This window comes from Caloenas nicobarica, chromosome 1 (genome assembly GCF_036013445.1).
Source record: "Caloenas nicobarica isolate bCalNic1 chromosome 1, bCalNic1.hap1, whole genome shotgun sequence".
In the NCBI taxonomy this organism is placed as follows: domain Eukaryota; kingdom Metazoa; phylum Chordata; class Aves; order Columbiformes; family Columbidae; genus Caloenas; species Caloenas nicobarica.
This window is the reverse complement of record NC_088245.1, coordinates 185,652,632-185,676,059: the sequence shown is the minus strand read 5'-3', so window position 1 is coordinate 185,676,059 and position 23,428 is coordinate 185,652,632. Positions and strand designations below refer to the sequence as shown.

General features: G+C 43.1%; 2 protein-coding genes across 5 annotated transcripts in view; one reads left to right on the top strand and one right to left on the bottom strand.

The window, feature by feature from the left end:
- RCBTB1 (RCC1 and BTB domain containing protein 1) overlaps nucleotides 1-2,482 on the top strand; it is a 26,432-nt gene extending 23,950 nt beyond the window's left edge. For both annotated transcript variants that reach the window (XM_065630795.1, XM_065630703.1), the window contains exon 12: nucleotides 1,230-2,482. In XM_065630795.1, coding sequence (XP_065486867.1) covers nucleotides 1,230-1,370 — 141 coding nt within the window. In that variant the 3' untranslated portion in view covers nucleotides 1,371-2,482. The remainder of the gene's footprint in view (nucleotides 1-1,229) is intronic.
- On the bottom strand, nucleotides 2,318-23,428 carry PHF11 (PHD finger protein 11). Of its 3 annotated transcripts, XM_065631115.1 has the most exons (12): nucleotides 23,345-23,427; nucleotides 20,513-20,656; nucleotides 19,759-19,877; nucleotides 18,735-18,870; nucleotides 16,603-16,710; nucleotides 15,725-15,858; nucleotides 13,630-13,676; nucleotides 10,387-10,445; nucleotides 8,869-8,932; nucleotides 6,845-6,967; nucleotides 5,431-5,502; nucleotides 2,318-3,950 (listed from the first exon to the last, which is right to left on the bottom strand). In XM_065631115.1, the coding sequence occupies exons 4-12, from the start codon at nucleotides 18,840-18,842 to the stop codon at nucleotides 3,811-3,813; spliced, it is 855 nt and encodes a 284-aa protein (XP_065487187.1). In that variant the 5' UTR covers nucleotides 18,843-18,870; nucleotides 19,759-19,877; nucleotides 20,513-20,656; nucleotides 23,345-23,427; the 3' UTR covers nucleotides 2,318-3,810. The 3 variants fall into 3 exon arrangements, 2 of the variants coding, with proteins under 2 accessions (XP_065487187.1, XP_065487270.1); XM_065631198.1 differs by lacking the exon at nucleotides 20,513-20,656 and having other exon boundaries at nucleotides 23,345-23,428; XR_010605928.1 differs by lacking the exon at nucleotides 2,318-3,950 and having other exon boundaries at nucleotides 5,432-5,502; nucleotides 5,623-6,967.

Below are 23,428 nucleotides of genomic sequence, written 5' to 3'. Positions count from 1 at the left end.
CATTGCACAGATGCCACACAAGTCAAGATCTGAAGCTTCAGAATGCCTGGTTTTAGGCCAGGATATATTTTTATATTGTTGTGTTGAGAACTCTCACTGGCACATAGTTGCTGTAGCTTTCAATGTTGACCTTAAGTGAAAACACGAATATTAATCAGTCTTTCATACCTCATGTGGCTTAAAGAGCTCTGCAAATTTGTTATGCCTTATTGCAGTGCCCAGTCTGCTGAGCAGCTAAGGAAGGGCATGTTCTCATGTATAAAGTACTAGTTATACAAACGTTTTGTGAGGGCTGCAGCATCCTCCTTGTAGCAGCTTGGATCTACGCTACGAAGAGTAGATTTGCTTCTCAAAGCAGGAGCTGGAAACAAATAATCTGAGTGGGAAACATTCTGTGGTCAAGGTTATATTGACAACCGTCTCTTGGTTTTTTTAGACATCCTTTCTCTCTGACATCATGTGGGTGCAATGATGGGTTTTTGCGAGGCTTTTCTAACCCTCATATGGAAGGCACTGCCAAGTAGACTCAAATATCCAGAGTTCACTGTCTGCAAGAATTGTTATGCTGTATTGTGCCACAGTACTTCTTTTGAATCATTTTGGGAACATCTGTGAAATACTTTGTAACATGAGTCTGTTTTTTCTACACAGAAAGGCTTTCTGCCTAAACTGTGCTTTAAAACTCCCCGGTTAGCACATGCTTGCATTGAGCCTGATGACATGCAACTTCAAGGCTTTAGTTCAGCCCCTAACTAAGCAGGAAGTCAAGCAACACTATGTATAGATTTGAGTTTATGGTATGGAACAAAAGAGCTGGATTTCCATAATCCACAGTCTTGGTTATATATCATTACCCCAAGATCTCCTATTTGTGTTGGGGTTTAATAGCTGTCAGTGAATGCAGATGAAACGCCTCAAGTGGTAAATTTTAAAAATATAAATTGCTCAGAGTAGCTGATTTTTGTGACTGCAGTTATATAGTGAGAACCAAATTATGGCTACTTTTCCCCTTGTAACAATGTTATATGGGTAGAATTATTAGTTGCTGTTGTGTTTACATAGTGATGCTGTGTGGGGGAGAACACTGAGAGCCACTACATTAATGCATTTATCTTAATCTCTGCAAAAATAAAGTATATGCAGGCATTTATGCCTGCCTGAGTGTATTTTTCTGTAATGGAAACAAAGATAATAAGATTTTTTTCTTCTTCTTTTTTTTTCCTGTTTAGGACTTAGAGGAATTCTGCTTTAAATTTTGTGTCAATCATTTGACAGAAGTGACACAAACTACAGCATTTTGGCAAATGGATGGTCCCCTGCTAAAGGAATTCATTGCTAGAGCCAGTAAATGCGGAGCCTTTAAGAACTGAAATGAGGCTGTAAGTTCCAGGGGTGTGTGTAGGGCTTCTTGCCCTACAGGATGTAGCAGGATGTTGTAAGTGTATGGGTAAAAGCGAGTGTTACCTGGTCTCTTGTACCAGAAGATGTGAAAGGCCACACTGATAACAAATGTCTGTGCTCAGGAGTGAACTCTTGTAAAAATGTAAGCAAAATATTCGCTTGCATTTCACAAACCAGGATGGTGGAACCAGCTCAAGATTCCAGAAAGAGAGAGGAACCACTGCAGTATGCAAAGGACACCAGCTGGTGTTAAGGACTTACCTTTTTTGCCTCAGAAATCTCCACTCCAGTACCACCTGTGTTCATATTTTCAATTTACTTTTTGAGGCTAGAGAATAGTCTGACCTTGAGCTACTGAATGATGTCACTTAAATCCTTAAATCTCTGAGATTATAGAGAGGCAAATGGCACGGATATCTCTTACTGCATTTGCATGATTGTGAATGAATCTGCCATTTGCTGTATGTGATTAATCAAGTGTATTTGGTGCTTAGAAAAGTGTGCAAAAACAACAAATCCTCAAAGCCTACGCAAGTGGCTTTGAAGAAATGGGTAACTAGCAAATCTAATTGGAAGTAAATCTTTGGGTATACCTTAATATAAACTGTAATGTGTACTTTGTGTAATTTGTTCAAGCAATATTTATAATGGTTAATGGAAAAAAATTCCCTCTGGTGACTTCAGATTACACTGGTTCCCTTGGAGGGGAAGGGATACACTGTTCTGAAAGTGGGGGGTTTGCATTTAAGTGTTGTATAAATTCAAACTACACATAATAAAATTCACTTTTTTGTATTTTGTACCTGTTCACTAGCAAACTTCTTCAGACTTTGAAGAAAATTGCAAGCTTTCCATGTTACATACAGCATATAAATTGCTTTATTTAAAAAATACAAAACCAACAAAAACCCAGAAAACCCCAAATCAAGACAACCCCACAGCCTATGTATTACTGAATCCTGCTCATTTCACTGTGCTTGGCAAATATGTGTCATTTCAGTTTTAGAAAACTGCAAATTTAGTTGTAGGCACTAATTTAGAACCCAGTAATTGCAATCTGATCTGATTTTTTTTCACTAAGAAGCCCATATGTGAGTGTAAACTTACAGCATTTTATGTATGGTCATACACATTTCTAATAAACTCATTTTGCATTACAAACTCTAGACTAAAGGTCAAGCTTGGTGGGGGCATGGACTTCTCTGCTCTGGAGCTTGTCGGTAATTGATTGCTGCCATAGGGAAAAAGAAATTGCCAGTTTTTATGCCTTTCCTATGACAGTGCTGCCTCATGACAGATAAATCAGTGCTCTGTTATTAGGCAGAAGCAAGTGAAAATACCAGGATTTTGTTCTATTGGGCACAGCTCCTAGCTCTACCCCAACAGCTAATATTTGGAAAGTTGTTGTTTTGTGCTTGCTGATCTCCACCTTCATACAGAACAAGCTGCAGTTACAGATGTTTACTAGTGCTGGCACAAGTACAGCTGGTTTAACAGGATGGTGCTGCAGCCTGTCATTATGTTTGACATGATCATCAGGACAATGGAGTACTCTGGTCCTGCTCTGCTTGCTGCTGAGGCACTGAGTGGTTACACCACAGTGTGACAATGTAACCCCTTCTCAGCCATGTCCCATGCAACAGTGGGGTAGTGAGCGTGACTAAAGACACAGCTTTCTGAAAAACATTTTATTTTGTTAACTTACCCTTTTGTAGCTAAACAATGCTTTTCTGTATTCAAACATTTAAGACAAAAACACATAGAAGCCTGATCCTTTCTTAATGGTGAAAGGAAAACACAGTCCATTGTTTGATCCCGTTTACATTGTACATGTTGTTTAGAGTACAATGCCCAACCATTTCTGGTCTGCCTGCAAACTGGTTCACCACTGCCACTACAGCAGAGCTCATTATACATTAAGCAATTAAGAATCATTTAATTATAAAAAACGAACTCCTGTTTATAATTCAGAAGGCTTCTTTGAGTGCAAGTTCTGCTGATTTATCTTCTTTGGAAAGCCAAAGCAGCAACATGATCCATCAAACATCATTGTCTAGATGTAGAGAGGGAAGCAGCTACCACCCACAGTCAAAGTGACTTTAACCAGCACTCCGTGGCAGCTGATGTTCCCTTGTCTTGGAGAAAAGTGCCTTCATGGGAGGGTTTTGTCAAGCTTTAAAAAAAGCTAAATTTGGTGTATAACACTTATTGGTCCATGGTAAAATTTAAAGAAAGAGACAACAAAATTATTGCAACAGTGAAGTATAAAAAAGGAAAACACAGAGTTCTGTCTTGTGTCCCTATCTTGGGGGAAGGGAAGGGAATTACTTAGACACTGACAGACGTGCTCTATAGTTCCTGTCATCAGAAAAGCCTAAATACCGACACCATTACAGACAGACTTAGGGGTTATTCAGACATGGTACTAGATGTACTAGCAGTGTTCTCCTGGGGAGGAAGGACGACTTCTTTTAAGTCCTGCAGTAGCTCAATCTTGTTATCCAGTCTTTTCCTGCTTTCCAGAAGCTCCCGGATTTTTTCCTCTGTTCCTATCATGAAAAAAGAAGGGGATAAAAGCTTTTATTCATATGTAACTATTATTAATTTAAAATACATGTTATATATGCATTAACACTGCAGAGCCTAACAATGCTTAGTTTAACCTACAATAAAACTTGGAAGACAGATTGGGACACAAGGGAAAAAAAAAAAAAAAAAAAAAAAAAAAAAGGAAGAAGTCCTCTCCCTCCCTCCCTACAGTTTCATTTGTAACTAACATGGTGTTCATTCCTTTCTGACTGGTTCATTTTAAGAGCTCCTCTTGGATCAGTTTTGGAACCAGCTTTGATGTGTGTTTTCATTATTTATCTTGAAATTAAAAGTAGGGTGATGGTATCAGAAAAAAGAGATTGTGTAATACAGGAGGAACTGAGCTGCTGCAGTATTGGGGAATTGGAGAGGGGACAACTTTTACGCGAGAATCACATGGTTGTGTGTGTGTATCAAGAATTTCTCAAGTAAGTTGAGAAGACGATGAAATAATTGGTGCAGCTGTGGAAGAAACAAGTGTGATCCAAGGTTGTGTCACATGAGGAATTATAAATGGAAATGTTTTAATGCTCTCAGATGAGGCACTGGTGGAACCTTGTGTTGGATAACTTTGCAACACCAGTCACTCCCACTTCCGAAAGAGGAATTTAAATGTGAGAACAGGAGACTAAAGAGAGGAGCCTGGATTTTTCACTCAAGTGAAGGTGAAACGGGGAAAACAGCAAACATCTTCACACACTGAACCTCAGCGCTAACTAATTAAAACCCATTTCCCTTTCCACAGGGATAAATTAAAGCCAAATTTAGAACAACGCTGTTAACTGTTAGAGAGTGAAATGGGAGCAAGAGACCTGCCTAGCTGAAAATCAGTTTTAACCTTGTTGCTTTCAATAGCTGAGACTGGAGTCCAAGCTCCAGAGTTTCCTTCCACACTGGTGGTCCCAAGCAACCGCTCCTGCCTGTGTGTTCACTCTGTGAACATTCTCAGCTTGTTTTTCAAAGCACCTTGGTTACAAGTGCCATCAGGTGTGGGTAAGTCTGCTCATGGCATTTAGTGCTCTTAACTGAAACACAGAGCCAGTCTGAACAGTAGGTGTCAACCAGGAGCAGAGCTGTGGCGCAGGCAAGCTGCACAACGGAGGCTGCAGAGAGGGAGGGAAATAACCTGCAGAGGCAGGAGCTGAGTGCAGCCTGCAGGAGAGGGATGAGGGACGCTCCTCTGGGGCAGAGACCCTTTGGTCTTTTAAAGCTGCGGAACTGCCACTTGCCTCCCCTTCAGGTCAGCCAGCTGGATTTGACATACTGTATTTCTAAAGATTTAGGTAGCAATGGCTTTTATTCAGTTATGTGTATAATGTTGAAAAAATGTTTCTTGGAATTTTCGTTTTAAATGGTCATTTTATCAAAATGCTCAGAAGAATAACTTCAATGTCAAAAACCATCCCAACTGCTACTGCTCTGACAGCTTTTTTCACATACCTGAATGAATATTTGTCAGTATATTTTCAAACAGTCCACAGTCGAAGAGTGACATCACTGTCTCTTCATACTCTGGGGAAAGAGATAATTTGGTTTAATATTACAGGGTAAAGGTTTACAGAACTCTCACATTAATGCAGAGCACTACATTAGAAGTAGCACAAAACAGTAACTACTTATTTTATATCATACCGATTGCTTGAGGTTTTAAGATGTCTTCCTTCTCATCTGATCTATTTGAGAAAGAAGGATCAATTTGTCAATTCTACTTGGTTGGTTTGTTTCATACAGAAAATAGGAAAGGGGACCTACTTGTAATTCCCTTTTTGGGTTTGCACCACGTGAACAGTCCATTTAAAAACAAGCGATATACTTAAGCCATATTTCATTCCATCGTGTCAGGACTGACCGTACCAATTCCTCTTGACAGATCACGCGAGAGGTGGCACAGTGCCATCACTGTTCGATGTTAAAAAACAGCCCAGAATTACACCTCAATTTCATAACTAGGGCTTCCATTGTAACAAAACACAAAATGCCTACGGAGCTTGCACGACCGTTAAGAGACCTGCTTAACGGTGAAGACCTCTGAACCCCTTATGCGTCCTGGACTTCATGACTGCTTCCAGCAGCTGCTGCCGTGTTACACACAAGCTGCTCGTGAGGAGGATTTAGCCGGGTGGGACATTTCACTTTCCATGCCTGTGCTTCAGTTATTTTGCATAAATTAGAATTCTTTAGCCAAAGGTAGTATTCATAACTTTGTAAACCTGGGAGGACAATAGGAGACAAAGGTTTGACATTTTCTTTTTTAACTGTCCTGTGGACAAAGCAACATCAGAGTGGAATCCTCCAAGAACAAAGTGCTTCACACAAGCTGTTTAAACCAATGAAAGTCCCAAATACACACTAACAGTTGACCATAAAGTTCTAACTAATAATCCAAAGATTTAAAATGTACATACTCAGGGATTTCTCCCTCAAAAGAGTTTTGTTATTTCCAGACAGCTGGTCCCTCTATGAAGCTGCAAGAACAACACAGACTTATGATCCAAATAAAACCTTCTGGTTGTCTTCAGGACCTCTCTCTTCTTCAGTGCCCAGGAGAACAAGTCTGGCCGAACCCACCTATGCTTATGCCAGCGAGTAAAAAGGTGGCTTCGAAAATTCAAAATTAGAAGGTCTTGCTAGAGCACGCTGAGTTGGCAGCCTGCCAGCTGACACGTCTACTGTATGTCTACTGACACGGGTATACCATAAAAACATTCACTGTCGACCTGCTGTGCAGCTGCAGAAATAAGACAGGACCCAGTTATTTAGCACCACAGAAGCCTCTTCAGGAAGGCGACCCAGTGCCTGGTATTCTGATCAGCATTTCTGCTTGGGGAGCAGAGTCCCCCAGGAGTCTCCGTACCTGTTTCTGAAGTGTTGTCATCCATCAGTTTTTCCTGTGCCAGGTGAAGTGTGTCCAGCATCTCTTCAAATATGTCATCCAGAAGCCCAGCTTGCTTGCATTTCCTAACAAAGTCTATTTGGACTGTTAAAACAAAAAAAAAAAAACCCCATACTCTTACCCAGAAGTGATCTGTAAAGTGGCCTTTACTCGCCCACTTCAGAAACTATAATCAAACTTTGGCTCAAGTCCCCCTTCCAGTGAAAAATGCTTATGCAAATCTCTGGCTCCTCCAGCTACTTACTCAGCCCTTTTCAGCAGGAACAGAAATGTTGTCAGGCAAACATAAGCATTACACTGGGTATGAAATTACCTAAGCTCTAGATTTGGCTTCATTCACCAAAAGCAAATATCTCCACAACTCCAAATGCATCATTCCTAAACCCTCCTGATACCCCCTAGTATGGGAAAGCAAGTGATTTGTCTTGCTTTTTTTTTTCTTCTAATACTCGGGACCACACTGCAGGCTGAACAGGCTAAAGGATAAAAAAAATAGTGCAAGGAGTGAATTGGGGAATCCAAGTATTGGATTTGGTAAGAGAATTAAGGCTACTTTTACTCCAAGTGATTCAGGCATTAAACTCATTTATTACAGCCCATTTTATACACCTCCTTTGTCAGATTTGAATTGCTAGGGAAATAACTACCTATTTTTTTTCTTCGTCTCAGGGCAGCAGGTCAGTGACAGGTTTCAGTAAGATGAATTCAACAGGCTGTTCAAAAGGAAAGAGCTATCAGACAGCTAACAGAAGTCTGCCAGTATTAAAAACAACGTTACTTTTTAGCAAATGAATTTGTGAGAAAAGAAATGTCATTTCACTTACACTAGATGCACTACAAAGTATTCCAGGATTCTTTATTGGTAGTAAAAATTAAGGAAAAACACTAGGGAGCCACCAACTGTTCCAATACTGTGCCTATATACTAAGCACAGCCATGAGAAGGTGAATAATCATAGAATCATAGAATAATTTGGGTTGGAAGGGACCTTCAAAGGTCATCTAGTCCAAGCCCCCTGCAATGAGCAGGGACATCTGCAACTAGATCAGGTTGCTCAGAGCCTCGTCCAGCCTGGCCTGGGATGTCTCCAGGGATGGGGCATCTACCACCTCTCTGGGCAACCTGTTCACCCTCATTGTAAAAAATGTCTTCCTCATGTCTAACCAGAAGCTCTCTTCCTTTAGTTTAAAACCATTACCCCTTCACCACTAATACCTTCTAAACTTCCAAACAACAGCAGGACTTTTGGGGTAACATGAAAACTGCAGAACTGAAGGATGGGTCCAGTGGTTGATTTAACTGTTGTAACACCGTATGTATGCAGTAGAATACTATATTGACTTAAGCACCCTGTATACACCTAGGGCTCACAAGGTAAGATAAGCATGTGGTGGCGGCAGTAACTGCAGCAGTGTTTCACAAGCCCCATTTCCCGCCCCACGAGCTGGAGCTCCTGCTCGAGGGGTGCTGAACTCCCCTCCCACTGCTGGGTCACTGCTCAACCCCCCCGGATCCTCACAGCACCTCCTCTGCTAAGCCCTGCCAGAACTGCTCCCCTTGCCTCCTTCCAGAGGCACTTAGCGCAAGGCGATGGACGTGAAGGACTGATTGCCTTTTAAATTTAACTGTATTGATATGGAGGAGGTGGGGCAGGCAGAGGCATTCCTGTTTGCTGGAGACACACCGCTGAACTCAGCGGCCAGATAAAGCAGGGGCCTTATAAAAATCTCGGTGAATTTACCGGCTCACGCCTTACAGCATGTTTCAGCCAAAGCAGAGATTCGTTTGCTGCACAACTATTAAAAGCTGCACAGTCATTCTGCAAATCAGACTTCCGCTCCCTTGCCAGAGCATGGAAAGTCACTCATGTCAGGAGAATAATAAAAATACATTTGCAGCACCACTGCTATCAACTGCCGCCAAGCTCTAAACTTCAACACAACAGATCACAGTATCTCCTAGTTGTTCTATAAAGTGAGTCGCACCTTTATGCCTGTTGTTTTTTCTTTCCAGTATTCGTAAACTGTCTTCTGCTGTCTCTTCTGTGCTCTGTAAGAGAATCAAAACAACATATTTTTACACCATACTGACATTTACTGCTCTGTTTTCATTATCTTACCTCCATATCAGCAGAAAGATAAAAAGCAGCACAGATTTCTGTGAACACGGCTCTCCTCTGCACAGTTAACAATATTCCTCTCCATTCCGTTTTTTAAAAAAAAGCAAAAACTGCTTCGAAGCAAGAACTCTTTCAGAAAAGCCCGACACCTGGGACACCACCCTCCTTAATTATTATTGCATTTGCAAATAGCACAGACATTAACAAATGCCCACTGCCAACTCACAGGGCAAATGATGTTTAGTTCCCTAGACCAGGTGTAATGGTAGAAAGGATTTGAGAGGAGAGAAAATATTTTTCTTTTCCTTTGGACAGGACATAGTCACTCTGCCATTCCATGCCATACCACAGTACTACAAATTATTCTTATGCTCTGCCACAAAACTCCACCAGTGTAAAAATGCAATGCTTACACAACGGTAAGCAATTTATCCTGCAGTGATAACCCCTTATTTGCAGTGTTTGTATTGATTTCTGCGATTGCTAGCACTGGAGAGCAGCAGAAACAGCACATTGCTGTGGGTAACAGGTGACACAAATCACAGCTATAGTACCATGAATGAAAGTGGATTTCCAGCTGATAAATTCTTGGAAACAAATAACCTTCCCTTCCAAGAGTGCAAAAGCTGCAAAGATCCCCTCGCACGGCCTCCCTTTCATCTCAAGACCTGGGAAAGGCAGAAGTTTTTCCCAAGGAAAGCTGGATGCCAAATCCTCTAGAAGCAGAAATCTTGACCACCGCAAGAGCCCACAGCAGTTCCCATGCATACTTCCATGAAGCCAAAAGAATCACTTCAAAACTTAAAATAAGTTGTTTTTACAGGTTTTCTAACAGCAGCCCCTAAAACAACTGCCCCTGCAACCAGAGGGATGCCCTGCTCGATAGCTCCCAAACCCTTGGAAATGCCATCTCCACCAGCAGAGCTGAGAACTGCCAGATCGGCAACGAAAACCATACACATTTACTCAGTGCAGGCTCCCAGAGAAGGACGTGCTGGTTTAAAACACCAAGTGACTCTCCAAAAGCAGCTTTTCCTGGAAACTGTGTCAAGCCCTAAGCGAATCTGAGGGCTGTAGTACTTCCAAAGAGAAGGAGCCCCCAAAGGTAAGCTCCTTCTGGTCGCGTCAAGATCACAGCCTGGCTCAGCGGTTCCTGTCGCATCTGTGGCACGTTACCCGAGGGCAGCACTGGCTCTGCCTGGAGCAGCTCCACATGGGAACAGTTTTGTTTTGACAGAATGACAAGATCAAAACAAGGCAGCTGTAAAGGAAAAGTTACTGCTTCTGTGAAGAAGTCTCTTTCTGAATCCACTGTCAAAATACTCCACTAAAGAAGTAGCCAGATGTGGGGTCCTCTTTCAGAACTACTCAAAGTCAGAATTACCATTTGTTCCGTGATGGTGGAAGACTTCAATGCGTGTCTTCTCCTTTTACTAGCTGCACCTAGGAATCAAGAAACAACAAAGTGAGAAATGTGCCAATCTCAGACTGACGCTTTCACATAATTGAAATTCTCTCTTTTCCCAAAAAGCTACAAAAGTGAGGCACTTTGGGTGGCAAGGCAAGAGTACGCTTCAGATTCCCCAAACACTTGAGGTTTCAGTGGAATTCACATTATTTCCATGTAAGAAAAATTACAAGCCTGAACCATTAGGAAGAAGTGCAAATCACTGTAGCGTTACGACACCACTTTGCCTTTTAAACCCAGTCTAAAGCAAATCCCAGCTTTTAACATAAGATTTTTGACTGCAGCAGAGTGAACTGATTCTCCCCGACAGCAGCACTACCTCTGGGTGGCAAAAACTTTGGGCAAATTTATGAAAGATGACTGTTTTCAGTCAATCCTTGTTAATGTTGATAAACGCTCAATTCTAAGAATACATAAAGAATTATTTCAGGTGCCCAAAGACATGCAAATGGCATTATGGTTTTCATCAATAAAATGACCTCCTAGAAAGCCTCCAGAAGCAATTTGACTTGTAAGTTTAATACTATTTATGCTACAAAGTATTTTTAGTGATGTAGCATGAGATCTCTGCAGAATCATCTGCTTTTGCTCTTTCCTTTCTATCAGCATGCACCAGCCACCCTTCAACATCACACCTGGCAGCTGCTGCAAACGGCTGCAGCATCACAAGCAGAGAAGTGTAACTCTGGCGAGGAAGACATAACAGGAGCAGAAAAAGCCAGAGAAGAGTTCAACCACCTGCCAAAACTGAGGCTTTTAAATGCAGTGGGGTTAATATGCCCCTTCCCATTTAACTCTACATCCATTGGGCAGCACTTAGTAAGGTTTTTCCTACTAGAAATCACCCTATTAAGAGGAATGAGGAGTTACTGTTCGTACAGGAAGGCAGTTGAAAGATTGGGGTTTGGTTACTCTTCTTTGAGTGTAGTGCTGTACATTTTCGTTTTTCATGGCCTGAAAGGAAATCATAGTCTCTCACTTCATCCAAAATAAAGCTGGGTGGCCTAATTTGCAGCAGTCTAGGAGATGCTGCTGCAGGCACCAAGTGTTGCTTGTTGTCTCACATGACATCTTCGAGCTGCAGTAGGATTTGCGCAGCTTTTCCTGATGCCTGCTTTAGGGATACCTTATAAAATATAAGGAACATAGTCGAAAGAGCAGCCTGACTGTTCCTGATCCCCACAGTGTTCTCTGGTCTTTTACATTTGTCGGGTATTGGGCATACCCAACATTTCCAGTTAAGCAAAGGCTGGACTTTTCAAGTTCAAACTGCCATCCCATCCCTGCTGTACAGAGCTGCAAGGTGACCTCTTGGCTCCTAAGGCAGCAGATCCCCTTCCAGTCACACAGCAGAGCCCTGACATTTCAGCACAGGAACACTGAGAGGAACTTTCCTTGACCCCATTTTCTCCAAGCTACCAGGGAAAACAAGCCTGGAGAGGCAGCCCTTTTGTACCAGCTCCTGCTCCCACACAGCCCAGCGCTGGCACAGCCAGCCTCAGGGGAACAGCTGAGCTACTTTGCCCGAGTTGGATCCTCAGAGTCAAAACTCTACCATGGAGTGCTTCCATCCCAGCCTGCCTGCAAACACACTGAGCACGAGTGTCCCCTGCTTGTCCACGTGGGCCAGGAGTGGACCAGACAGAGCACCTGCTCCTTCAGCCACCTCACCAGCAGATAGCCTTGGCTGTTCTGAGCACTATACAGGCATCTGAAAGCTGCTCAGAGGCAGGAGACATTGGGCTTGGAGAACCAAGTGTCATCTACCCAACCCTCACAGCTGCTCTCTGACAGGGGTGGGTGAAGCTCATTCAGGAGGCAGGGCAGACACTGCCAGCAGAATCCAGTTACCCCTCATTAACAGAGGGTCTCCAGATTATGTGTCTCTGGAGGATCTCTTTTCTAGGAGAAAACTCTTCTCAGGGAACAGGCCATACATTGTATATGCAGCACTTGAAGACCCTAAGACCTTCAACCTCATAAAATTTAAGCCTTTCTTATGAAGTAGGTGGTCTAGAGGGCTTGGCCTAACACCTGAATCTCATCTCATACTGGAAACGAAGCAATCCTGGCTTTGTCTAGTACTAGGGCAGGAGACCACCTGAGACTCTGGACAGACCCAACAGACCACCAACCATGAGACCACAGAAATCAAATTAATTTTAAAAAGGGAGGGAATGTCAGGCCTCAGAACTATGGATAAGTAAAAAGCAAAACTACTAAGTGAAATAAGAAGCTGCATTGGGTTCCTGAACGACAGCGATATCAGGTGTTAGACTGTATGTCTGGCTAAGAAGCCCCAGACCCTGTGACAATCACCTAACCTGACCCTTGAGTGGCATCAGGGTGGAGCCAGCCTTTGTCAAGATAAGCCAAACTTTGCTAGACTTCAGTGGGAGCACACCACTCCTAGCATTAGTGCTCTCAGTTTCATTGAGCTTAACTTCAAAGTGAAGGCCAGCCTAGGACCCACTCCGTTTTGAGCAGGATTGTACGCGTTAGGTTAACAAAGTCGCAGCTTTGGTTGGTTAATTCAGCAAGATTCCTGACTACTTCTGAATCAGCAAGGACCAGGACTGCCCAAGAAAGCTGCATTTCCATAACACAGGAAGCAATCCTTAAATAGGGGTTGTATAACCCTTCTGTCACACTTAAAAGGCTCTTTGGGATCCTTCAGAATGAAAGGCCCTATTTAAAAAACTATTGTGGTGAATACAGAAGATGGAAACGTGAACGTTTTAACATAACTACAGATAAAAATTCCAAGGTGTCCACTCATGTAACAGCCCTCTCTTTGCTAATCAAGTGTAAGCTTGTGGATCACTCGTTAGCATGGCTCTCATCTCTCACACAGGCTTTACAAGCTGCTTGGGCCTCCCTGCCTGCACACAGTCAGAATAATCCCATCAAGGATCGGGTCCACAGTGTCGGTTTTGAGAGAGCGTTGGGGAAGATAAAATATAAGCATTTCCTACTTCAAAAAGCATTCCTGATTTTTGTGCGTATGCATGGATCTCAACCAAACCACTCCTGCAAGATTAGAAATCCATCACTCAATATAAAGGTGGAGTAACGTTTATTTTGTTCAAATGAGTTACTGACTGTAGGATGCAAACTTTTAAAACAAACGAAATCAATGAAGCCATTAAAGAAACTCACCATAGTGATTGGTCTTATTGCCTGGGTCATGTTTTGGGCAGAACACTCTAAAATTTAAGTTCAATTTTAAGAAAAAGAGAAGAAGTATTAATAAATATATAAACAGTTATGCTGACTGATTTTAACAGATATTTCCCCCTCTTTTCATTGAACATGAACTGAAAGATGCTTAAGAAAATTATCATTATTTTTGTTCAGCATTACCTACCTTGGAAATCACCTGCTGTACAGTCACACACACAGACAAGCTTGTATTCATACTTTTAGAGCCTCAGCAGACTCTGAACACTGAAGCTTCGAATTATCAGTTTAATTACCCCCCTCTGGACTTGCTCACTGTTCTAAGCCTGAGTCAGACACATTTCACCTGGTGTGGAAATCACTGTGGCAGCGTGACTCTTACTGAAATGCCTTATTAAAACAAGTTTCGTGCTGTCAAGATGAAACACCACAGTACTAACATTGATCACAGCTCCTGCAGTTCTGCCTCTTTGCCCTGTACCACTCAGGCCAGGCCCAGAACCTCTTCAGATGTATCTGCTTACCAGTCAACTTGAACTTACAAGCCCTACACGATGTGCTGGCACAGCCACAGGGCCCCGCACCACCAGTTACTGCTCAGAGATCTCTGTGCCCCAAACCCTCCCCTTTCTGCCGCCCAGTGCTGCTGAGGTGGTCCCCAAATCCTGAAGAAGCGGGGGACCCTGTTTGAGATCCAGCAGCTTAAAGCTGCTCAATCCATTCATGCCTTAAAATACTTTAACGATATGCGAGATGGGATTATTTTCTCTGGTTCCAGGAGAGCAACGCAAATTCCTTGGAAGAGGCAAAATGCCACAAATACAGCTGGAAATATTCCTTATTTTCTGGATACAATAATATGGAAAGAACATGAACCAGCTTCTATAACCTGCCTTTCCTATAGAAGGATCCCAAATCACTTTTTAAGCAAAATTGCCTTATCAAGAGTGTGGTTTAGCCCATTTCTTCATTACAAATCTATTTGCCAAGACTAACACTCAAGTGTTTGGAAGCAATTTTTAAAGGGATCTGCATTTGCTAGGACATTTTCTCATTATTGTGATTCGTTTATTTTAACAAAATACAAGCACCAACCTTAGAAACACAGTCTGTTTCCTTGATCAGCCAAGCTTTTTTTGCATGAAACTCATTTTGATCCACAAAAACCCCCAGATTTATGCATGCCTAACAATTCAATCAGAAAGCTAGTAAGTACTGGAGGCACCTTATTTACATCCCTGAATTTGTAATATTACCCTTTAGAGGTTGCGTTTTTCCTCCTCTTCCTTTAATTCTATTATTTCTCAGTTAAAAACAACCTTCCTAAGTACAGGACCATCTTATAAAGGGCAATACCTTTACTACTCAGGCCACTTTAGTTGGAAGCACTTCCCTAATTTAATTTTTGCAAGATGACAGTACAATTTACACTTATTTCCCCACTTCTCCTCTTACTATCCACTTCCATAGCTCTGTATGCCTTCTCTTTTTCATTCTGCTCTACTTGTCTTGATAATCATTGCTCATCAGCACAACAATGGCAACTCAGAATTTAAAGTCTGTTTAATTGTGTTAATGCTAGCAATGCACTTGAAGGTCTTTGGTGGGAATAAGTAGCTCTCTGCTCGCATAAGGAGGGAAAAATACCAGAATTTGCCTAATGTGAACAGATCCACAAGTGCTATAGCCTGCTCTGTGCTCAGACCAGATTTATTGAAGCTTCTGAACTGAAAGAAATTGAGAATTTGTGTGACATTAATAAAAATCTTGGTCCTTGAAGACTAGCTAGATGGTCAGTAAGGACTAACTTCCTCAGTTTTGGCTTAGTGATCTTTCAGCTGCATCGCAGGCTTAAACACTGTGTAGATTCCTTCCCACTGCTGTGACGTTTTCCTGTTAAAGGAAAACATTTTCCCTATTGCTTGTGAACAGAGGATCGAACACCACTTTGAGAGGGCACCATATTTCTTTGTCAAAAAAACTTGTAAAAAACCACACAACTTTTAGTTCTTTCTTCCTGACACCACCACCAAAACCTTGACAATAATTAGTGAGAAAATATTTGGTTAAATACCGGTAGACTCCATTTACTTCATCTGTTTCTATTGCTGCATCATCACAGAGTGCACAGAAGTAGTGATAACTCCTGCGACAGGCTCTTTCCTCGCATCCCACAGTGGCTCCTTTCTTGCGACAAAAGTTGCACACCTAGAGCAGGATGAGATTTAGCAAGTAAACATGACAGACAGCTGCTGAAAATCTTGCCACACAAAGCAAATACTTCCCTCTGTGGGAAAATCAAATCTTTCATTGTGTGTCACCTCTGTATCAGGAAAGTTCGTGTCTGCAAACTCCTACCCCCAGCCATTATTTCAGCTACCTTTTTGCTATCTCACCTCTATTTTGTACTGCTGAATTTGTAAAATGATGCAAAAAGTCATAGGAGAGCACTGGCCAACTTCCCTCTCTCTCCTAAACCTTGCCCGAGTTATTTCAATATCTATTGGTAATAGTGCTTGTATTTATGTTTTTTAGGCTAACTTCGTAATGAAAAGAATTCCACCCAGGATGGAAGGAAGGAATGCAGCTGAGGACAAAGCCAATAAGAAAACCTCATATAAATAACCTTCCTTCTGCTAAAACCAGAAGGTGTTTCCCTTTACACTTACAGATCGCACAATTTTGTTTCAGGCACTGGCTCAGTCCATTACCAAAGTCTCCTAGGAAACTTACACTAAGGACTTAGAGGCCAGAAAAACCAACACATTTTAATACAAAATGAATTCAATTTCACCAAACACAATGTCAAATCAATGTTTCTAATTCTAAATCTGTAATTTCCCTAATCTTAGTAGATGCTTTCTGCATTTTTTTTTCAAGCATAAAACAGGCCAGACAACCTTCAGTACTATGAGATAGGACTAAGTGCAGATACAGAAAGAAACTCCTTACCAGCCGCTTTCCTCTCTTGAGTTCTTTCAATACTGATGCCACATCGAACCTTAGATCCAGATTATCTGGGTTATACTCTTCGGATTCCACAAATCCTGAGGAAAATAACTAAAGACAAAAGAGACAATATTAAGAATTGATAGGACTCAGTCACCAGTGCGCTCCAGAGAAAAGAGAGGGAAGAGTACGTAGAATCATTTTGGTTGAGACTCTCAAAATCATCGAGTCCAACCATAACCTAACTCTGGCACTAAACCATGTCCCTGAGCACCACACCTACGCATCTTTTAAACACCTCCAGGGATGGTGACTCCACCACTTCCCTGGGCAGCCTGTTCCAATGCCTGACAACCCTACCCATGAAGAAATTTTTCCTAATATCCAATCTAAACCTCCCCTGGTGCAACTTGAGGCCATTTCCTCTCATCCTGTCGCTTGTTACCTGAGAGAAGAGACCAACACCCTCCATGCTCCAACCTCCTTTCAGGTAGTTGTAGACAGCAATAAGGTCTCCCCTCAGCTTCCTTTTCTCCAGTCTAAACAGCCCCTGTTCCCTCAGCCGCTCCTCGTAAGATCATCTCTTCTTCTTGCACTTCCCCTACCTAAGAAAGGCTGATTTTTCTCTGTGTTGTTTTTTTTTTTTTTTTTAAGAGGTTTCACCTACGTTGAAGGAGGAGCTGGGCTTAAACCTTTTCCCAGTCAAAAGAAGTTCCTCTGTCTATATATTAATAGGAGATTTCTGAAAAGAAATAGGACAGTTCTGAAGGTGAACTAAGTAAAGATAACAAGGTGAGAAAGTGAAGTTAGTAAGAAGTGTGAGTGAAGCAAGAAGCTCTTTGGCTGACAGACTTCGACACCTTGAACATCTTGTTATCTGCCCAGTTGTTCAGCCTTACAGCTGGATGCACCATGTCTCTGTAATAAAGTTTCCGTGCAGTCCAATGCTGCCAAGAGTTGACCACATGAGAAACACAGGAAGACTGTATGAAGCCTGGGAGAAACCCACAAAAGATGCACACGTGCACATTTGGGCCACTGTAATTCCCCCAGAAGCGCTGAGCCATGGCAATAAGTGAGGAAGGGGAAGTTCTTTGCAACTTTTTTTCTAATCATTACATATAGCTAATTCCAAACAAAAGTGAGCTACCCTTCCGTCAACTGGCAGGCACAGTCCGTCTGCTCAGAAGGGGATTGTTAACCATGAAAAAGCCAAATAGCACAGAGAAGCCCAAGGCAGAGAAATTAGTGAAGTTATTGCATAAAAAAAAAAGACAGAGAAAAAGTTCCAACTTCAAAGCAACACCATAGCCCTAAGAAAACCTGTTTCAAACACAACATCCAAGTAACACTGTAAAATAGGTATCAGATGTTTCTGCAACATTCTACTAAAAATAATAATTAAAAAATATCAGAAAAATAAAGATGTAAACATAAAACCTGCAAGAGTAAGGCTGCTGGAACAGTGAAAGCCAGAAAGCTCTTCCAGTAGCAGACTCATCTCCTGCACTAAGCGACCCTCACTGAAGGGGTAATATGGCTTCTGTAATTGATTCTGCAAACCAAGAACCAGCTCCACTAAGATCCCAGGATAAAGGGGAGGCATTTTGACAGCAAGAACAGTAAATATGTTCAAAGATCACAGCATACTTAGAGCTTTTTCAGCTATTTTTATATAATCAACTTCTGATATTTTTATTCCTATTTTATATAAGGCACAGGTCAGGAAGTTTTTTACCTTGATATATCAAGTGATGTGAATATTTTCCTGCAAAGGTTTAGTACACAACTTTCTGTGGTCTGAGAAGCCTGATCTAATTTAGTCTCTCAAGAAAAACTATCCCTACTGCTAAACTGTACATGTGTCCAGAACCATTCATCAGGAACAGACATGCATGAAAACACCACAAATCAACACCTTCAGTTATGCAGCCGTGTCTTCTTCCGCTCCATAATTCTGGCAAAATCCTGTTGCTTTTGATAGCTTTTCAATCTAATATGATTTGCTGGTTTGCATAACCAGCTTTTTAATTCAGACATCATTGTAGAGTCAAAAATAGGCAAGCAGTGGAAACTTGCCCTTTAGCTCTTCTTTGCCATTCCACTTAGGTATTGACTGACTAAAATCCACTTACCAGACAATCCTGATGAGCTGCAACATTTCGCTCTTTGGCAATATACATTACAGAACCAGCCTCCCCTTCGGAACAAAACGCACACGTTCTTCTCACCATCTTCGCCATTATCCAGAAAACACCTGGAGCAGGAAAACTGGGGCAAAACACAAAGCAATTGATGCAACTAGCATACACCAAGCAGGATGAACAGAGGAAAGCAGAGCTTGCCAACACTTGCCCTCTAACTTCCCCTACATTCCCTGAACCTTGGTGCTTTGCTCCTCCAGCAACAACTATGAGTAGAACAGGCAAAGCCCACTCTTGGGCAGCAGTGGGATGGAAACCAGCTCCCAGGAGCTCCAGCAGTTAAGAGCAGGAGGAAAACTGGTTTATTTCCTCTTGAAAAGTCACTAGCAAGTCATGGGAGGTAACACAAGAATTTTCAATCTTGGCTGGCAATATCTGCTCCAACAATAGCCCCAAGAGCAGGCCAGCACATCATGCCCTAGATGTGAAACGCCTTTTATTTGCAGAAGATCAGTTATCCATAGCAGTGCCTTCCTTAAGCTAGTTTTGCTCCATGTGACTCTGCAAGTCAACCACGGAGAGAAAAATTGCTGTCCCTAAACTTCTCCAGTGCCTTCCAGGAGTTCACAGAAAACAAGGAAGAAAAACTAATTCCTTACTGTGACAAGGATGTAGCAAGGAAGGATGCAGAAGCTTGCAAATAAAAGGGGGAAGAAGAGTCAGAAATGAGAGATTTGACCATTCTCTCTCCATGAGGTAGAGCACCAACATGAGCGACAGAATTTTCTTTGTACCCTGGGATTTGCCCCATGGACATCTGTTCCCTTTTTCTCGACATATCCACTCAAGTCTTAATTGTTCTTCACACAGTCTCTCTTTTCCCCAGCAGCTGCAAAATTTTAAGGCCAGCTACTTATTTTACAAAACAGTCCAAATGTTTCTGGATAAGCCTTTACCCACATCCCCCACCAGCAGTTTAGAGCATCACGCCACACACTAGTAGCAAAAGTTTTACTTTGTCTGTCTTTTTTGTGCAAGTCCACCGCAGAAATCTTCAACAATTTCCCACTCCTACTGCGTGTGATATTCCAAACTGCCCTTTGGTGGAGATGTCACCTCTGACAGCACAAACTCCTGTAAGATAACAGTAAGAAAAGTGTGGTTTTACTTTTAAGAAACAAGAAGATTTGAAGTTAAATTATTCTAGTGAGAGAGAAGCAGTAAGGTTGAACTACAAAACACGCAAGAAGTCTCACAGTCCAGTAAATCTCACACACCCTTCTGCAGCTTTCAACAGCCAACCTCTGTTTTTACTAGTCCCCATCTCCCTTCCATAAAACAGAGAGGGTAGTCTCAAGTGAGAATACCACCAGAGTATAAGTTTAGTTTGTGTTTTTTGGTTGTTTTTGTGTTGGTTCCCCCCTGCCCTGCCCCTCTGGTTCTGCCACTGAGAATTGACTTAATCACAGGCAAGTCACTTCACCTCCACACACATCTAGGGTTTTTTTTCCCCCCCATCCTTCTATCTCTTGTAAGCAAGAGATAGATAGGGTAGGGATTGATTTCCAATATCTATCTATACAGTCACCATCACATCGGTATCACAACTTAAGCATTAAATAAATAGGATAGAAACAAATAGAAATGTATATAATTAGAAATATTAGAAATAGAATAGAAAATAAAGACAAAAATAAATTAAGAAGCAGAGCAAGCTAGAGTTTGAATGGTCTAGAACTCAGGAAAAGTTCTCTACAGCAAGCTAATACCTGGAGTGGATGCAGGTACATAGGCCCTGCTCAGGCCCAGTCAGAGGATCCAGCTCTGGGGGCTCTGGGAATTTTGTGAGGAAGAGGCTCAGGGTGGAGTCTACAGTCCCTGGTGTTTTTACAGGCTCAGGACAAAACCTGGTGCTGCAGGAGAACAGAGGACACTCAGTCAAGATCAGCCCTGGGGTTACTCCAGCCCCTTTGCAGGACCCCTGAAACAGTGGGAGGGCAGCTCTTGGCCATTCCTCATGGCCGCAGCAGCCAGCCTGCCCCCACTGCCACCTTCAGCGCAGTGTCCTGTCCCCACGGGAGCATTCCTTCGGCCCTGTGCTCTTCTCTAGCTTTCTGCTACAGACTGCTGCCATGGGGAGGACACTGAACCAAATGGGGCAATGGATCGGGCTGGCAGCTCTCCAGCAAGGAGGAAGAGGCACTATGGGCACGGTTCTAGATACATACTTTAATTACATTTCACCTAAACAACCGCTTGCTTTCACAGGTCTAAAAGCTGCTGCTCACGGGTTCCACTGACACCCCAGGACCTGCCTGAAGAGGCAAGAAGCCGTTGTTCCTTACTCAGCTCCTCCAGTAACACCCGTGACAGCACAGATCTGTTATTCCTTCTGCCACTGTCTCTTCTTCAAGTTGAAGAATCTGAAACTATTTAGTTGTCCCTTGTACAGAAGCTGCTCCACATCTTTGATCAATCCTGTCACTTCTCAATCTCTCCTCTGGTCCTGCCACATTCCAAGAAGAGCAAACAACCTTCAGAAGGGTGGGCTACCATTTACAACACAAAGTCACAATGTCATTCTGTATTTTTCTTTTTCTTTAATAATTCTTAATATTTCAATCACATTTTGGACTGCTTCTGAGCACAGGCCTGACACTTTCATAGAAATCTGCATTATAGTCCCCCAGATCTCTTTCCTAAATGGTGTCAGTACAGAGCGCATTAGCGTTAGGATTGTTGCTCTGACATGCATCGTTTTCCACTTATTTTAGATTTTCACCTGCTACTTTATAGTCAAACCACTCAGAGTCACCAAGTCCTTCTGCAATTGCTCACTGCCAGCTTTCACTGCCACAGAAACGGGCTTTGGGAACCTAAGGTGACTAATTCATCTGAAAAAGGTGGAAGCCCTTCCACTGCCCTCCAGTAACGACACAGCAAATTAAGCTGCAAAACAGAAGACAGAGGAGAAGTGGGAGAGGGAAAGAAACAGTCACGTGCCTCTGGCTGCTTCTCTGGTACTTGTGCCATTTCCTACAAGCAGGTTTGTTTGTTTCGTTTTTCCAACAGTGACAAAATGGCAGAAACCAGGAAATGAAACAGAAAGTAAAAAGGGAGGAGAACATTGTTAGCAAGTGCACAGGGACTGCACCACTTCCAATTACACCTTGCTGAAACTTCACTAGCTTGTTTAAGTATTTCCTCTCCAGAAGCAATTCTGAAAGCATCCTTACATGAAAATACACACATTTTACACAGGAGGCAACGGAGGCACAGAGCGTCACTCAGCATATCTGTAGGGGAGTCAGGAGAGAACCCAAGTCCCCCAAATTCCAGTGCGCCACCTAAACCCACTGCTCGAGCTTCAGCTCTGCTCTCCTCTTTACCTTAGCTTAGTGAAGTTGATTTATTGAAGCAGGGAGAAGGAAAGAAGGAAATTATGCACATATTACCCTACACTCACTGCATCCTCTGTTTGGACTTTACGGGGAAAGACACACTGCTGGTCATATATTAGCCAAGCATGACCCGCACAAACACCCTTCTGTTCTTCACCAAGTCATTAGCAGCATAAACACATCCAAAACTTTCCAAACAAAAATGACAAAGAAATCCATCTGTCTGATCACCTTTCACTTGCTACAGGGGAAATATTTTTCAAGATCTAAAAAAAAAAAAAATATTTTCTTTAGAAAGCTATATGTTATGACATCTGATCCAAGTGATGAGGGTAACTGGAGGGTTCCTCATCACATCTAAACTCTCACCTATTTGCAATGGTTGGGGTTGGAAGGGACCTTCAAAGATCAACTAATCCAACCTCCCTGCCATGGGCAGGGGCATCTTTCACCAGACCAGGTTGCTCAAAGCCCCATCCAGCCTGGCCTTGAACACTTCCAGGGATGGGGCATCCACAGCTTTCTGGGCAACCTGTTCCCATATCTCACCATCCTCCCCATAAAAAAATGTCTTCCTTATGCCCAATCTAAACATACCCTCTTTCAGTTTAAAATCATTGCCCTTCGTCCTGTCACTACAGGCCTTGGTAAAAAGTCTCCATCTCTTTTAGAAGCCCCCTTAAAATTCTGGAAGGCTGCTATAAGGTCTCCCCAGAGCCTTCTCTTCTCCAGGCTGAACAAGCCCAACTCTCTCAGCCTGCTTCCACAGCAGAGCTGTTCCAGCCCTCTGACCATTCTCGTGTGCTTCGCGTCTCCACCGACTTGGGCAGCTGGGGGCTGATGGGGCCTGCTGCGGCGATGCCTTTCCTCATGTCCCGGTGTTTCGAGGCCTGACAGGGCGAGCTGTCAACTGGCCGGGCCTGCCCCGACCCTGAGCCTCCGGGGGCGGCTTGGCCGCCCCCGGAGGCTCAGGGTCGGGGCAGGCCCGGCCGTGTGGCCTCCATGACAACGATCGCCCCGCTGAGGTAAAACCGGGGTCGCCCCCACAGCCCCAGCCCCGCGAGCTCCAGTCGGGCCCATTCATTGACGCTCCGAGGCGGGGGGAGGTGCCAGGCACTGAGGCGGCGCCGAGCAGCGGGTGGCCCCAGTTCCACGACACATCCCCCCCCTCCCCCACCCCGTTTCCGCAGTGGGACTTACCGCGGAGCGGCGGGAACCATCCACCCCCGTCCTCACACACCGGCCCGCGACACCGGGCACTTCCTCGTCAGCGAGCCCTCCCCC